This window comes from Mesoplodon densirostris, chromosome 7 (assembly GCF_025265405.1).
Source record: "Mesoplodon densirostris isolate mMesDen1 chromosome 7, mMesDen1 primary haplotype, whole genome shotgun sequence".
NCBI lineage: Eukaryota > Metazoa > Chordata > Mammalia > Artiodactyla > Ziphiidae > Mesoplodon > Mesoplodon densirostris.
The window spans coordinates 74937411-74954340 of NC_082667.1; the positions used below are offsets into that span (position 1 = coordinate 74937411).

Consider the following 16930-nt stretch of genomic DNA (forward strand, 5'->3'; position numbering starts at 1 on the left):
GAAAAGAGCCTTTAGGCAGAGGGCACAATGACTACAAAGACAAAACTTAAGGACAGGGTATGATCTGGGAATGGAGAGAAGCCACGTGTGGGTGGAGCACAGGGCAGGGCTGTGTGTAAAGGGCAGGAGTGGCAGGAGACAGGGCTGGAAAGGAAGGAAGGAAGGAAGAATCCCATGCTGTAGGGCACCTTCTATCACAATTAGGACTTTAGACCTTATTCTGTGGGCAGCGGGAAACCATCGGAGCCCTTTAATCAGAAGGTGACAGGATCACATCGGCATCACCGAGATCAGTGCAGGACAGAATGGGGAGTGGACCAGACCTAGGAACAGTCTAGAACAGAAGTCACGGTTCATGTGCCTGCTTGACTCCACAAAGGAAATACAAATGAGTGGTTCAGGCTGAGTGGGACTCTGGTAGAGGGAACCCCACGCCTCTCTAGAGGGGGCCGCCACCACTTGTCACCAGCAGGCAGCGCCCTGCAAGAACGTGAGCTCAGTCCTTCCAGACTTGTTTTTACTGGAAGAAGGCAGAAATCCAGAATTTTTGTGAAATCTTCCGACTTTCAACTGTGGAAATTAATTCAGAAGCTTTAAAAAAAATACTGTGGGGCTTCCCTGGTGGCGCAGTGGTTGAGAGCTCGCCTGCCGATGCAGGAGACACGGGTTCGTGCCTCGGTCCGGGAAGATCCCACGTGCCACGGAGCGGCTGGGCCCGTGAGCCATGGCCGCTGAGCCTGCGCGTCCGGAGCCTGTGCTCTGCAATGGGAGAGGCCACAGCAGGGAGAGGCCTGCGTACCGCAAAAAAAAAAAAAAAAAAAAAAAATACTGTGGAGACCAATAAGAATCAGTCTGTGGGCTGCTTTCTGTACATGGCTGTCGCTGGCAACCTCTAGTCTGGAGACAGAGTACCTGTTCACAAAGTGCTTCTAGGGCCTGGGCAGAGATGGCGAGAGCTTGGATTCTGGTCAAGGGAAGGAGAGGAACACCGAGAGCATGAAAATCCTTTAAAGGTCGAGATGGCAGGAATGGGGAACCGATGGTATCGGTAGGAGGGCAAAGGGGGGAGCATGGATGGATGACGTGGGGTTATCAGTACACATCCACCACAGTCTGTTTTAGACAGTTCACATTGCTGGCACCACTTTCTTCACAGGGAGTGAAATCTGGTTGAATCGGCTCAGGATGCTAATGAATTAGTAACGTTACTCCCATGGTTATGTGTCTGAGTATAATTATATGTTTGCATGGCACGCCAAAATAAGCAGAGGTAATTGTGGCAAGAGCACATGGCATGAAGCAGTTGCCTCGATTTGCTTGACAAAAAAGGACATGGAGAAGGTTTGGGGAGGTACAGATTTCAGTCAGGTGTTGAAATACTCATCAATGAGACCTTTCATCTCAGAAGCTCTGAGCTCTGAATCAGACCTAGGGGACAAGCACACCTGCCTGGTTGTACGGTCATCTTTCCAGAGACGGCCGTGTCAGGAGGATCTGGAGGGGGGACGGGGGCTGGCAGTGGAGTCATGGAGTCATCTTCATGCCTGGCTTGCTGGCATCGCTGGTTACTTAGAAGTGGCTCTTCGGCACATGTTAAACGATCCAAACCATCCAGTACTCGCCAGCCTTTTTCTGGCTAGACCTAGCTCCCCGAAGGGGATGCAGAGAAGCGTTCTCCAGTGAAGGATTGCAGACCCTCCATTTGGGCGATGAATGTTTCATCCTTCACAGTTCGGTGGCTCTCTCTGTTTCTAGGACCTTGCTCCACGTGCACCAGTGAATTATTTAGCGTCCGTCTGCTGGTCTGCCCTGTTCTAAAGCTTCTTGCCGAAGGAGGGGATAGTCGGGGCTGTGGTCGGGGCACAGTGGTCCGGATGTGCTAGTTACCCCTTGTGACAAGTGTGTCTGCTCTGGTTTGTGTGTGAAGGTCCCAGACAGACACCGAAGGGAATGTTACTGCCGAGTCCAGCTCAGGGGGTGTGACCGTGGAGCCGAGCCACTACACCAAGAGTGGACAGCCTGCCCTGGAGGAACTCACTGGTGAGTTTGGCGCCTGGAAATTCCGTGTCTCTTGGTGGTGAGGCCTCCCGTGCAACCATCTGCTGGAAGGTCCCGAGCCCAGCTTGATGTGAAGTCGCTTCACTGTTGCCTTGATTGATGAGCCAAACGAACTGATTGTCTGTCTTACTACCTTCCTTCTCTTTCTTCCTTCTCTTTCTTCTCCTTCTCTCATGATCTACTCCCTCCTCCCCAGAATTGTAAATAGGTCTTTCACCTGTTGGCCATTCTGTTTTAAGGTATGCTCCTCTTCAGTCACGTAGGGGCTCCGGGCTGCTCGGATACTTCACTTTGACTCTCCTTGTTCACTCTTCAGATAGAGTTGCCTTACAAAAAGACTTGGAGGGCTTCCCTGGTGGGCCCGTGAGCCATGGCTGCTGAGCCTGCGCATCTGGAGCCTGTGCTCCGCAACAGGAGAGGCCACAACAGTGAGAGACCCGCGTACCGCAAAAAAAAAAAAAAAAAAAAAAAAAAAAGACTTGGAACTCTAAAATGTATTGACTTTTTCAAATTTCCTTTAAGAAGCACTGATTGAAAATTGTTCTGAGCACCCTCAGAACAGTTGGAAAGAAGATTTCAGCATGCTTCTTTTACCAAAAACAAATCTAAATTTTATTTAAATATAACCCAGACAAGGATGATTAAAGGGATATTATATCACATAAAAACATAAAATCTGCAATTGTCATATAGTTAATTCCACAAATATTGATTAGTGTTATACTGTCACATTCTTAATTTAAAGAAAAAAAGGTAGTATCAGAATTAGAATTCCTACTGCAGTGTATTCCGAGCTACCACCTTCTCTGTCCCTTGTCCCCCGTTCCCAGCTCTGTGCCCTGGGTTCCAGCAACTTCTAACCAGGGAAGGGAGTGGTAAACCACATATTTAGCAGTGGCTGAGTTATTCTTCACATATCTTACCACTTCCAGAGTTGGGTTAAAAATTGAATCCATGTTTTAAATCCATTTATTAGACTAAATATCCATGACCCCACCATATTAATAGCCACATTACAGCTGTGGAGTTGGTCTGCAGCCCACGTGATCGACTCTTATACCCGTTTGACCATTAGCTCTGAGTATTAATTTCAGAGGATCTGAGTGATTTCTCTCTTTTCTTCTGGTTCTGCTGCCTGGGCACAGTGTTGGGGCAGAGAGGTTTCAGGCCATTTGTAAGTGATCCATCTTACAGTGGTTTAGGGCCCCATTTAGTGGTTTGGGATTGATTTTATGTTTCCTTCTCTCCCAGGTTTTAGCTCCCCTGCATATGAGGACATGGATAGTTCAGGAGAAGGGCCAGCTCCCAGGAGAAGGGTGTGGAGTTTAATTACTACTCAGGTCTCCACACACATTCCAGATTGTGTTCGCATGTGCACGCATCAAAAGAGCCAGGCCGGTGATTCAGAGGCCGGCATGGATCAGATGTGTGACTCGTGGAGGAGTGTGGCGTCGTGGCAGACATTGGGGCTCAGTGAAATTCACATCTGAAAAGCAAAAGCGGCAGCCGGAAAACATTCCACATAACAGTTAAATTTCACAGGGACAGATGGCAGCCTGTGATCTTTTCACTCCTTTCTCTTTTTCTCCCCATGTCTCCTGTGCATCAGGACAGTAAACCAGGTGAGAGCTCAGAAAGCCTGAGATGCTGTTGGTTTGGGGACCAGGACTGTGCAGCCAGTCATGCCTGATCAAGCACCCTTCGGTGTAAAGTCAAACGATGTTAGTTGCTAAGGAAAATATCTGAATTAGGGTGACTTGTCTTTACATTCAAGTAGTGGAACTCACATGGGCGGCTGTAACACATGCGGCTGTACAGTTAATAATTTCATGGAGACACTACATAGTAGCTTGTACGTATGAGGTTGGATTCAGCTTATGTACAGCCGATCCCTTGAAATGACAACAAATGGGTGTATTTAGGAATGGACATTTATGAGACTCTTTGATCCATTGCTAAGTTCCTCCCCCTTACTTATGCAAGTAGGTGGATTTTCCCATGGTGCTCTGTCATTTCCATAGCGTTACACGTGAGTCCTGCATCTCAGGTTGTAACGTTAGAAGGAATAACATCCGCTTATTATCCAGTCCATGAATCCCTTCGATCATTCACTGATGAATTGTGTTTCAGTCTCTGCTGGAATACTTCTTCTTTTTTTTTGCAGTACACGGGCCTCTCACTGTTGTGGCCTCTCCCGTTGCGGAGCGCAGGCTCCGGACGTGCAGGCTCAGCGGCCATGGCTCACGGGACCAGCCACTCCGTGGCATGTGGGATCCTCCCGGACCGGGGCACGAACCCGTGTCCCCTGCATCGGCAGGCGGACGCTCAACCACTGCGCCACCAGGGAAGCCCTGGAATACTTCTTGTGATGGAAAGTCTATTCCTTCATGAGGCAGCCCTTCCATATTTTATTGGCGTTAAGTAGTGATAGAGTCTTTTATCCTTACCTTTCTAAATCACTAGATATAATCCAGCCTCACAGACAATTTCCATCCTTTTCCATGTAGCAGCATGTCCCTTAGCCTCCCTCTTCCAAGTAAAACTCCCCGGTTCCATCCATGTTCCTCATGTAACACCCTGACCTCCTCACCTCTGCTCTATTTGGTCAGAATATGGTGTTCTTTCCATCATGGCCAGTGGCTTGAGGGAGGACTGCCCTTGGTAGATGCAGAGAGCCACAGGTAGACATGGAATAGTTCATTCAGTTTTTAACTTCTCTGTATACGGGCTTTAAGGGCCCAGCCATTTCCACCAGGGCACAGCTGTGTGTTTATTTTGTTCAGGCTATGGGTTGGTAGGGAGATCTTACATTAAGGCCATCTTCCAAGCAGGTAGAATTGGCAGTTCAGAATGTGATCACCTGAGCAAGGCAGGTGGATTACTGGTTTGTGTTTCTACGTTGCTCTTGGCATCTGTGTATGTAGAGCTCTGAGAGGAGCAGATATTTCCTAGTGGGACCCCTCAGAGGGACAAAGGACACTCAGATTCAATGAGCCCTCATTTTATGCCAGGCATATCATGTGTCATCTCATCTGATCCTCCTAACCTTGAGAGAAGGGGTTTTACCCCCATTTGACATGTGACATTTAGAGAGAATAAGTGACTTGCCTGAGGTCAAGTGGCTAGTAAGTGGCAGTAAACCTTTACCTGTTGGAATGCAAAAGCTATCCTTTTTCTTCAGCCCTACGTTGACCAAACATCTTGTGGACAATAAATATTTCTTGAGGATCTATAGATTTGTGTGGGGTTATCAAAAATAAAGGTGAGATACCACTCCATATCAAAGATCTTTGAATTTCTAAAGGAGAGTTAACAGGCAAATGTGTCGTTCATAGAGACATGGATAAATACAGGTATACCTTGGAGATATTGCAGGTTTGGTTCCAGACCACTGCAGTAAAGCAAATATTGCAGTAATGCAAGACACACAGAGTTTCTGGCTTCCCAGTGCATATAAAAGCTCTGTTTACACTACACTGTAGCCTGTTAAGTGTGCAGTAGCATTATGTCTAAAGAAAACAATGTACAGGACTTCCCTGGTGGTGCAGTGGTTAAGAATCTGCCTGCCAATGCAGGGGACATGGTTATGAGCCCTGGTCCGGGAAGATCCCACATGCCGTGGAGCAACTAAGCCCGTGCACCACAACTACTGAGCCTGCGCTCTAGAGCCTGTGAGCCACAACTACTGAACCCCACGCTTCTAGAGCCTGTGCTCCATAACAAGAGAAGCCACTGCACTTGAGAAGCCCATGCATGGCAACAAAGAGTAGCCCCGCTCGCCGCAAGTAGAGAAAGCCCGCGTGCAGCAACGAAGACCCAACGCAGCCACAAATAAATTAATTAAAAAGAGAAAAGAAAAAAGACAACAATATGCATACCTTAATTGAAAAATACTTTATTGCTAAAAAATGCTAACCATCATCTGAGCCTTCAGTGAGTCATAATTTTTTTGCTGGTGGAGGGTTTGAAATATTGGGAGAATTACCAAAATGTGACACAGAGACACAAAGTGAGCAAATGCTGTTGAAAAAATGGCACTGATAGGCTTGCTTGACGCAGGGTTGCCACAAACCTTCAATGCCCGCGAAGCACGATAAAACAAGGTATGCCTATAAATATAGTTATTATACTGTTGTGTGTGATTAAGTTAATTAATGAAGGTAATTTGAAAACTGGTGCCTAGACTTAGCTTCATAATAAATGTTCCCTGCAGGGCCTGGAGCTATCCAAAGGATCAGTACCTTTTTGGCAGCCTTTACACAGATAAAATATGGTCAAACTGGCAGTAAAAGATATTTAATTGATGGCCCAGGAGATAGATGCAATTACATTCCTCCACGGCCATTAGGGGAAGGTAAAATAGATATTCATCACTGCTTTTGTTTAAAAACACATACATATATATATATATATATATATATATATATATGTATGTATTTTAAAGAATTGGATGGGAAATGCAGGTTTGACCACTTTTTAGATAAGAGAAAAATGCCTTCCAAATTTCTCTTGGTTAGAGGTGGGAAGAAAATTGAAAACACTGGCATTTTCAAGGGTAGAGAGTTTGCCATAGCAGATTATCTCCATATAATCAATCATTTAATCCATTCCCCACCCTCCAGGCACCACCATGCTGAGAATAATCTAAGATCATCTGTCTCAGAAGGAAAGTTAATTCTATGACATTTCTTATAGAAATGTCTATAAGAAATGCCTGTTGCACTATTAATGACAATTGCTGGAAGTTCTACTTGGTGTCTGCTCTGTATCCCACTTGCTGCTGCCCACGTGTACTATGTTCTGTACAGAGATTTCTTTAGAAATATTGCTGAGCACTTGAAATAGTCATCAGCTTTTAAAGACCCTTGATTGTGGTCTTCTCAGCCCTCCTGAAATTACTCTGAGGGAATGATATGTGGTTCCTTTAATCACTATTTTAGTTATTTGGCTTCTCCTCTCCCCCCATAAGCAGCCCAAACTAAACAGAATAACCAGACAACCCAAAGCGAGGCTTCTCTGAGAGGGGACGTGGCTTCCCAGCTTGGGTGTAGCCTGTTTCTCCTGGGATGTTTGTGCCAACTTGACCTCTCCGGGCCAGGTATTTAGTGGGAAATGTTGCCCAGGGAATGGAAGTCCCTTATCCCCCAGAGAGAAGTCTGAATCTTCTCGAATGCTGCCCGCTCTGCAGCACCAGCTGGCGCGAGTCGAGTGCTTTTGGTGGGTGCTGCGCTCAGGGCTCTCCATTTAGTCCCCATAACAGTCCTTTGAGGTCAGCACTGTCACCGTCTTCGTCTAGGACCGTGGACTCTGAAGGATGGAGAGAGAGGGTCAGCACTTACCCCGTGACCACTCAGACAGGGAGTTAAAGGAGCCAGCATTCGAGATGACATAACAAATCGAACAATGAAAAAGGCAGACCTCTCTGGAGGAATATTCATGATTAATAAGTGCAGATCTTTTAGCCACTACAAATTAACCATCTGTAATGTCGAGCCAATAGACAGCAGCACCTATCACCCATGGGTGAGAAAACCAAAGGTCCTTCCTGGGCAGGGGTCAGACCTCATGTGTTCGTGGCTTTATTGGAGACAGTGTGAAAATGTGTTTGTCTCAGACTCGGCACTTTGCTTTTCCCACGGGCTAGACTTCACCTGTTGCTGGAGGGACCTGCAGGGAGAAGAAAGACCTCTCTCTCTCTCTCTTTAGATTTAGCACCTTCCTTTGGGCACCTGTGCATTTATTCATTCATGCATTCATTCTCCAATCCTTCTCGAGCACCCGTGGTGAACCAGGCCCTGAGCAGGAAACGTGGTTTTGGTCACAGGCACAGTTGCTGTTCCCAAGAATCTCCCCATCTATCTGAGAACTAAAATAGCTTTAACCTTTGTCTCTCCAGGGGAAGATCCCGAGGCTCGGCGACTGCGGACGGTGAAGAACATCGCTGATCTGCGGCAGAATTTGGAGGAGACCATGTCCAGTTTACGGGGAACTCAGGTTACACACAGGTATCTGGAGCGTGAATCACTTTCCTGAACCAGCTAGTAACTTGGTTTTCACATGGCTGCTTCTGCCACCGTGTGTTTCCGCCACTAGCCAAGTGATCTGGTTAATTACGGAATAAATAACCTTGATCGCCAAATGTGCTGGAATTCACCGAGAATGCCATACGGCATGCGGAAGTGTCAGGGACAAAAATCCGTGGAGACAGATTCCTCCCCAAAGCAGAAGGTTGCCGAATCCATTCCACAGAGGATGTAGCAGACCAGCTGTATTTAAATTTCCCTTTGCTTGCATTTTCCAAAACGATGTGATATTATGCTGTTGAAACGAGCAGGTGAACTGTATTTGACCTGTGTGATAAAGCGAATAACTCGAATTCCTACCCGGTCTTCTGATCCCCAAGCACTCTGTAACGTTGTTAGTCATGCACGTGTATAAAACACGCACAGAAATATTTATAAAAACGTAGGATCATGTTTAAACCATGATTTCGTTAGATGAACTCTAGGATTACCCTGGAAACATTTATCAGTTTCTTTTCATTGTTGAGCAAGAAGGGGAAAAGGGTGCAGCCCTGGGACATCCTTTGTGATTTGGGCAGAACCAACTTTTATGGTTTGTGTTTGGCCTTGATGATCAAGGTAAAGTCCCGGTTACCCCGGTGAGCTCCTGGGTCTGGGGGGTCTCGCCTGCTTCTCCAATTTCAGTCTCTTTGATAAATGAATACAGCAAGGAGACTGCTGGGCTCCACCACAGCCAGCAGCTTCGGCAGATGGGGGTTAAGCACTGTGGTTTCTTAAAGAAGACCAGGGCCCAAACCTTAGGAGTTCCCAGTATAAGGAAAGTCAGGCAGGCTGCTTCCAGGATCAGAGGGAAACGAAAACAGATGAGGCACCAAATTGATTCTCCCAGAGAAGAGTCCACTGGGGGTGGCTGGTGATGGCATGGAGCCAGGTGCTGGACCCTGCGACTCTTGATTAGCTAAGAAACATCCCTCTTTCCACCATCGTCATTGAAACTGATTTAATGTAGATTACAGCAGTTTCGTGGATTTCTTGGCTTGGGCTAGGATGGTGATCATGACAGGAGGGAAATCTTCCATGCTTTCTTCTGCAGGAAAGACTCACTCTCTCTGCTTAGTAAAGAGACCCCGGCGTGTCTCTGCATCTTGATGGTGTGGCGAGACCTGCAGGGCCAGAAAGACAGTGGACTGACTGCAAAAGAGTCTTCGGAGGGCCAGGGACGAGCTCCATCCCCTGGCAGTTTCAGACTCAGCTAGTTTCATGGGTCTCAAGCCCAGGCATTTACCACTCTTTTCTGGCCTTTTGCCCCCAAAGTTTGTCATTTTGAACAAAAGGTGGGAGAAGCAAAAGTGCGTGTGTGTAGCGGGGGCAGGTGGGGGATAGATATTACAGAGTTAGAAAATCAGGGCCCTCCCCACCTGCTCAGTCTGGAGAGGGCTGAGGATGTGAAAATGGGATCTTAGGACCTTGGGAGTGGATGGGTGCATCCTGCCTTTAGGAAAAGTGAGCTGAGATGCAGCATCCTAGGGTGAATAGGCACACAGCTACCTTTATGCCCCATTGTTATCAGTCTATAGAGTTTTCTACTTCCTTTCCTGGGTTGGAAAGAAGATTCCAGAAGTTAAGATTGTTTATTTAAAGTAATTGTTAGGGGGTATCTTGTACCATGTTTTAGGGGAAAAATCTGTTCTGGGCTTTTCAGAATGTCACGTAGATGTGCAGCTTCGTCTTCATTTTTAACAACAGAGCTACACTGGGTGGTATGTTGATACTTTTTTTTTTTTTTTTTTAACTTATTTTTCTTTTTTGGCTGCATTGGGTCTTTGTTGCTGTGCGCGGGCCTTCTCTAGTTGCAGTGAGCGGGGGCTACTCTTTGTTGCGGTGCACGGGCTTCTCATTGCGGTGGCTTCTCTTGTTGCAGAGCACGGGCTCTAAGCGCGTGGGCTGGACTTCCCTGGTGGTCCAGTGGGTAAAATTCCGTGCTCCCAATGCAGGGGGCCCAGGTTTGATCCCTGATCAGGGAACGAGATCCCACATGCCTGCCGCAACTAAAAACAGATACTGCGTGCTGCAACTAAGATCTGGCACAGCTAAAAATAAATAAATAAATAAATAAATAAATAAATAAGCGCGTGGGCTTCAGGAGTTGTGGCTCGCGGGCTCTAGAGCGCAGGCTCAGTAGTTGTGGCGCACGGGCTTAGTTGCTCCGCGGCATGTGGGATCTTCCCGGACCAGGGCTTGAACGCCTGTCCCCTGCATTGGCAGATGGATTCTTAACCACTGCGCCGCCAGGGAAGCCCAGTACCTTATTTTTTGATCCTCTTTTGTATATGGGAAATATTTCATAATTCTAAAAAAAAATGAAAGAGAATGTAAACTGCAAAGACTACTAGGCATATTGGGGTCTAACCCAAGGCCGATTTTATGTTTTTAGCACATTGGAAACCACGTTTGACACCAATGTCACCACGGAGATCAGCGGGCGCAGTATCCTCAGCTTGACGGGCAGGCCCACTCCCCTGTCCTGGAGGCTCGGCCAGTCCAGCCCTCGGCTGCAGGCAGGAGACGCCCCCTCGATGGGCAACGGGTACCCGCCCCGAGCCAACGCCAGCCGCTTCATCAACACCGAGTCGGGCCGCTACATGTACTCTGCCCCCCTGCGGAGGCAGCTGGCCTCCAGGGGCAGCACCGTCTGCCACGGGGACGTCTCGGACAAGGCAGGAGATGAGATGGACTTGGAGAGCATCAGCATGGACGCCCCCGGCTACATGAGCGACGGGGACGTTCTGAGCAAGAACGTGCGGGCGGACGACATCACGAGCGGGTGAGTACCTGGGCCGCCTCTCTTTTCACGGAGCAGGGGAGGCGTGGCCCCTGCCTTCTCTTCTGCGGGGCTTATTGAAGTTCTCTGGGGGAGAGCAAACTGCCTTCCTCACGTCCTGTTCATTTTGAAGGCTGTGTGCCCTGGAGGGGGGCCTTCTGGGCCAAGAGACGCAAGACTTGGGCCACAGTCCGGGCTTGACAGTAACTCGCTGGGCAATTCCAGCCAGGCTCCACTGGCAGCCAGAGTGACACTTGACAACAAACCATATTGTGTCAGTCCTTTAAACCAAACCTTATGCTTAGGATAGAATCCAGACTCCTGAGCCTGGCCTACCTGGCCTACGGGATCTGACCCTTACCTGCCTCTTAGAACTCATTGTCCTGTACTCCCCCTTGCTTCTGCTGCTGCAGCTGGTAATTCTATCTCTCAGTCTCATCAAGCTCTTTCCTGCCTCAGGGCCTTTGCACTGTTTCTCTGCCTTGGTTCTATTGCCCAGATCTATTCCCTTGGTTCCTTCTGGCTGCTCTGCTGGCATCTCTTTGGAGGGGCCCTCCTTGACCCTTCAACTTGAAGTCCTTTATGTGACCTGCCCCAGGCCTAGTTTCCGTGTCTTATGCTCATTTGGAAGCTTATCTCTGTTTAAAATTATCCTGAGGATGGGTTTATATTTTATCATTTCCCCGCCCGTTCCTGCTTACAACAACAAGCGCCATGATGCAGGGACTTGTCTGGCTTGCTCACCACTGAATCCCCAATGCCTTGTACATGTAGGAGCTTATAAACGTTGCTGAATTGGTGAGCACGCGGCTCGATGGATGAAGGAGCAGACCCAGCCTCCCTGTAACATGCGAAGTTGAGGCGAGTGATGAGACGATGTCTGAGCCGGGCCGTGACCATGTGTGGCCCAAGGCTTGGCTTCTTGTTTTTGCCACACTTCCACATCACTGTGGAAGCTGAACAAGCATCCGTTTGCTCCACTTTCTGTGAGTTCTTCATCTGTTAACCCGGCTTGCTCAGAAGTCCTTCAGGACCTTCTCCCTCTCTAACATTCTAATAGATAAAATTACAGATAATAAAAATTAGGCATGATGATCATGCCACTCATTTTCCTGAATGTAATGATCAAGAACCCCATGGGTGAGTCAGTGTTTTCATAATTTTAACAATAGCTCATTATCCTACTATGTGCCAAGCACTGTGCTAGGTGCTTTATGTATATGTTATCTTCTTCTATCCTCACAGCAGTCCTCTGAGATAGGTGATATCATAATCCCCATCTTCTGGAGGAGTAAACTGAGGCTCAGGAAGGTTAAATAACTTGCCCAAGTAGTTAAGAAGCAGAGCCCAGGGCTAGTTCCTTAACCACTGTACTGCCCCATCTTGGCCAGCATTTTATTGCTGTGTTGAAATAGCACAGCTACTTGAGTTTATTTCAAAGTTGATTTACTTTTGCTTAGTTCTACCTGTCTTGCTAGAAGTGTTCTTTCATTTAATTAGAAGCTTAGAGATAGAGCTGCTTTGGCTTTTTGCCTGTTACTTTTAGAACCACCCCATAGTGAAATCTTCAAAGACAGGAGCCACCAAACCCTTACGGTGTATGTAACACGTTTCTGCTATTATCCAAATGGCTGGGAAAGTTAATGGCCTGATAAATCAAATGATCCAGTTAGCTTAGAGCATCATTTTGTGTCTCTAGTTTTACATGAACATGAAAACAGTAACATATACCTGTTACTAAAGTTACATGTAATTTAATCTTTTATTATTCTTTATTTTATTTATTTATTTTTTTTTTTGCGGTACGCGGGCCTCTCAACTGTTGTGGCCTCTCCCGTTGCGGAGCACAGGCTCCAGATGCGCAGGCTCAGTGACCATGGCTCACAGGCCCAGCCGCTCCGCGGCATGTGGGATCTTCCCAGACCGGGGCACGAACCCGTGTCCCCTGCATCAGCAGGCAGACTCTCAACCACTGCGCCACCAGGGAAACCCTTTTATTATTCTTTAGAAGACCGTTGATATTCAGCATAGCCTCAAGGTTATCATTATCACTTCCCACTGTGATATACTACCAAAATACTTCGGGATTATTTTGAGATTTTCATATTTTTTAAGAAAGTTTATTCTCTTGTCAGGTCAGTCTTTTAAGAAATGAAGATGTATTTATTTTTATGTACTACTGACAGTTTCCACAAGGTGGAGACATTGAAACACCGTAAACTGAACCTTAGTGATGTTACAGTGAGACATTCCTAGTTTCTTCAGCTATTCAAACCAAAGCCTTTACCCCTGCTAAAAGGCACAGATGTTTACATTTCACTTCCTGCTTTGGGAAGCTTACATTTTTAGCAAGTGAGATAGTGCTTAGAGCAAGTGTAGATAAAAGTGCGGAAATGTAAGCAAACACCCAATTACTGAAATTGGAGAACTCTGGTCTGTTTCCAACTCCCCCCAGCCCCACCAATTCCTTTTAATGTAGAAATTTACCTACACAATGAGGAGAGGCAGCCCAGATGGCATTGAGCACTCCTTCTATTTGTGACATTCTAGAGTGCTAGTTAAGCATGACTCCACACTGGAAATGCACAGGAGTTTCTGCTTTGAGGCCAAGTTATAGGTTTGCCTGTATGTGCAGAGTTCAGGGCACGCCATTTAATGTCCTTTGTACTCAATTCTTTTCCCTTTTATAAACATGACAAGGTTGTAGATATTGAATGACTGGTCATTTAGTCTGTACTTCAGAATCTGCCCAATAAGTCATATTGCTGAGGCAGTTGGTGTAGTGGAAAGAAAACAGACAGATACCAGACAAGCTTGAATCCCGCTCTGCCACTCGCAAACTCTAACTTTAAGCTCGTCATCTAACTTCCCAAAGCCTCAAAGCACTACAGTTAATTTGGTTTTTAACCTTCTACAATTAGATTTCTCTTTGAGGTTGTATCTAATTAATGGCAAATATCTGATAAAGACACACAGTTTTCAGACAGGGTTTAGATGTCTTATCAACCTCAAAGGTCCCGGCACTTGGAAACAATGAAATGATTACAGTTTTTATCCAGATGTTTGTTTGGCTTAGTGGAAACAGCCTCGATGTATGAGTAATATATAAATCAGTATTGAGGCTCTTTGAGGAAAGTTCTCGTAAAAGTTTACAGCAAGTTTAGTTAGCAAGACTGAGGTGGAAGTAAATTCTAGTTTCTGAAAACGTATGGCCTTTGTTTTTAAAATGACACCGGACCTCAGCTAGAGGTAGAACAGCTGTTTTTTGATGTCTCCAGCTCATTGTCTCCTTTGGATATGACTGCACGTGCACCTGTGTGTATCATTCAGTTCTCCCTGAGGTAGGGCTGAAGTTACTGGATTTCCTTGGAGTTTAGCTTAGGAACTAATGACACACGCCTTTGGTCTGTGTGTGTGTGTGTGTGTGTGTGTGTGTATTTATTAAACCCTTCTATTGCACTTAGTATGTGCCAGGCATGTCTACTTACTGTGCAAGAAATCGTCTGACCTCACCACTTCATTTTATTAGATTGATAAATTGGCTTCGGCTGTGATTAGTGGAAAAGGAATTAAAGAAACAGACGAAGATGTCTCTTACCAAGTTTTGATCTGTGAAGCCAATCCATCTACTCATCTAAAAATTCAGCGTGCCATATGGTATAGAGTGAAATTAAAGGGACAGGCTTAGTGTCCATATGTTCAGAAAGATTTTTTTTTTCTTTTCAAAGGAGTCACTAAGTTGTATAATGCCCCAAAGTATGAATATACCTCCCTTCCTGGAAAAAAAAAATGACCGTTCAAATTTAACATTAGAAGTTTCTCCGAGAGCCTTTGATGGCTTCCCATTGCCTGTGGGAATAGATCTCAACTTCTTAACTGAACAGGGGAGGCTGTTTATGGTCTTTCCCTCAGCTGCCCTCCCACCTCCACCCTGTCCACATCCCTCCTCACACACCCCAGCTCCCCAGTGCCCTAGGCTACATGCCATTTGCTACCAAAGGCTGTTTCCTGCATTTGCAAAGCTTTGTGCCACAGGACCTGCCTCTTTCTCCCTGGAATTTCTTTCCCCTCAAGCTTATCTGACTGATTCAAAAAAAAAAAAAACCAAACAAGCAAACAAAAAAACACCTCCTCTGGGATGCCTTCCTGGACACCCCCAGTCAGTTAGCTCTGTCTGGTGTGTTTCTGGTGGTCTTGGTTCACGCCCAACCTTATGTGTGAACCTTTCGCTTTGCATGGGAAGTGTTTGAGAGGGAGCTGGACGGTACTGAGGAAAGGCTACGGTCTTAAGAGGCAAGCGGATTTGAGATTTAATCTCGGCTCTGCCAGATGAACTGGAGCAAGTTTTTAACATTTGGGAATTAGAGACAGAACTTGAAAAACACCCAGCAGAGTCTGGGATGCACAAGAAACATCATGCACAATGTGTGCGTGTGCGTGTGTGTGTGTGTGCCTTTCCTCCACCAAACACGGAGCTCCCAGAAGGCAGATAGTGCCCATTATTTGTCTAAACTGAGACTAGCACAAGTAGGAATTTAATAACTATTTTGTGAATGGCCTATCCTTCATGCCAACCCTCACAGGACCCTGGCCTTGTATAACTTGCTGCCACCAGCTGTGAAAGTCAGTGATTCTATTTACAGAACACTTGGAGAAAATCAATTTAGCCTCTGGTATTTTTTTTGGTGTGATGCTTAGCTCCATCTAGTGGCAAATATGGGGTGTGATGCTGTGGTTTTGATTGCTTCTGACTCAAAGTCTTATATTAGTTTAAGACTCAGGGCTGGTGTTATTCAAGGCTGAGAGAATGGAGATTGTAGCAGTTGGACCATCTTTCAAATGTGGCCTGACCAGAAGTCTAGTTCAAGAGAGAACGTGGGGCTGTGAGCAGAGTTGGCTTTTTGATGGCTAAATCCTTAGGTGTTAGGTGTCAGGGATTATTCAACAGATACCACATGTGCCGGCTGGGAGACTTCATCCCTCAGAAGTTGAGGAACCCATCCCTGCTGAATTACTTGTAGCTCCATAAGTATGTCATGGCATGTCTTAGCTCAGGCTGCTATAACAAAATACCGCAGACTGGGTGGCTTAAACAACAGACATTTATTTCTCATGGTTTTGGAGGCAGAAAGTCCATGATCAAGGTACCAGCATGGTTGGGTTCTGGTGAGAGCCCCCTTGCTGGCTTGCTGTGTCCTCCCAATGCAGAGAGAAGCAGGTCTGGAGTGTCTTCCTCTTCTTCTAAGGGCACTAATCCCATTATGGGGCCCCACCCTGTGACTCATCAAACCCAGTTACCTCCCAGAGGCCCCACCTCCTAATACCATCACATCGGTGGCTGGGGGTTTCACCATAGGAATTGGCAGGGGTGAGAGAAGCACAAACATTTAACCATAACAGAGTGTTTCAGGCTTCCGTGTATCATTTGCATGTACAGCACCCTGTGTTGCCTTTCCCATCATTGCCTGCCAGGTCACCTCCTTGAGTAAGCCTTCCCTGATCCTATCCAAACAGAGGCGGTGAGTCTTTCTTCTGGGCTCTCATGGTACTTGATGTATTTGTAATAACACTGATAGCACTGCATCGGAGTTATTACAAATGTATATGTGTGTATAAAAGCAAACAAAGCGTCCATACACAGTGTTTTTATAGATTGTTTCAGTGCATTATTTATGAGGGGAGAGAGCCCATACCTGTTACCAGCTCTTAAAGGTCAAAGTCCAGTCTGTCTTAGATGCTCCCCTATCTTCGTCAGCTAGCATAGTGCCTGTTCCATAGTAAGTGGCCAATAAATATTCGTTGACTGAATGCTGAAGCTGACTTTCAGCGAAGCAAGACCAGTCATGTGCCTCTAAATGAAGATGCACCTCTAATTGAGGCCCCTTGAGCTTGATGCCCCACCTATGTGATCTTTCTTTCCTCGGCCCTGTCCTGTACACCAATTATTCCAGACCTGTGACTCCCTCTAGCCCGACATTGACAGTGCATGTAAAAGAGACAGAGGACCAGGGCCACACGCCGTGGGAGT

At 46.5% G+C, this 16930-nt stretch overlaps 1 protein-coding gene across 7 annotated transcripts in view; it reads left to right on the top strand.

The window, feature by feature from the left end:
* NAV2 (neuron navigator 2) overlaps positions 1–16930 on the top strand; it is a 769310-nt gene that overhangs the window by 599279 nt on the left and 153101 nt on the right. For all 7 annotated transcript variants that reach the window (XM_060105510.1, XM_060105512.1, XM_060105505.1 and 4 more), the window contains 3 exons: positions 1928–2040; positions 7955–8063; positions 10516–10905. In XM_060105510.1, the coding sequence (XP_059961493.1) occupies positions 1928–2040; positions 7955–8063; positions 10516–10905 (612 nt within the window). The remainder of the gene's footprint in view (positions 1–1927; positions 2041–7954; positions 8064–10515; positions 10906–16930) is intronic.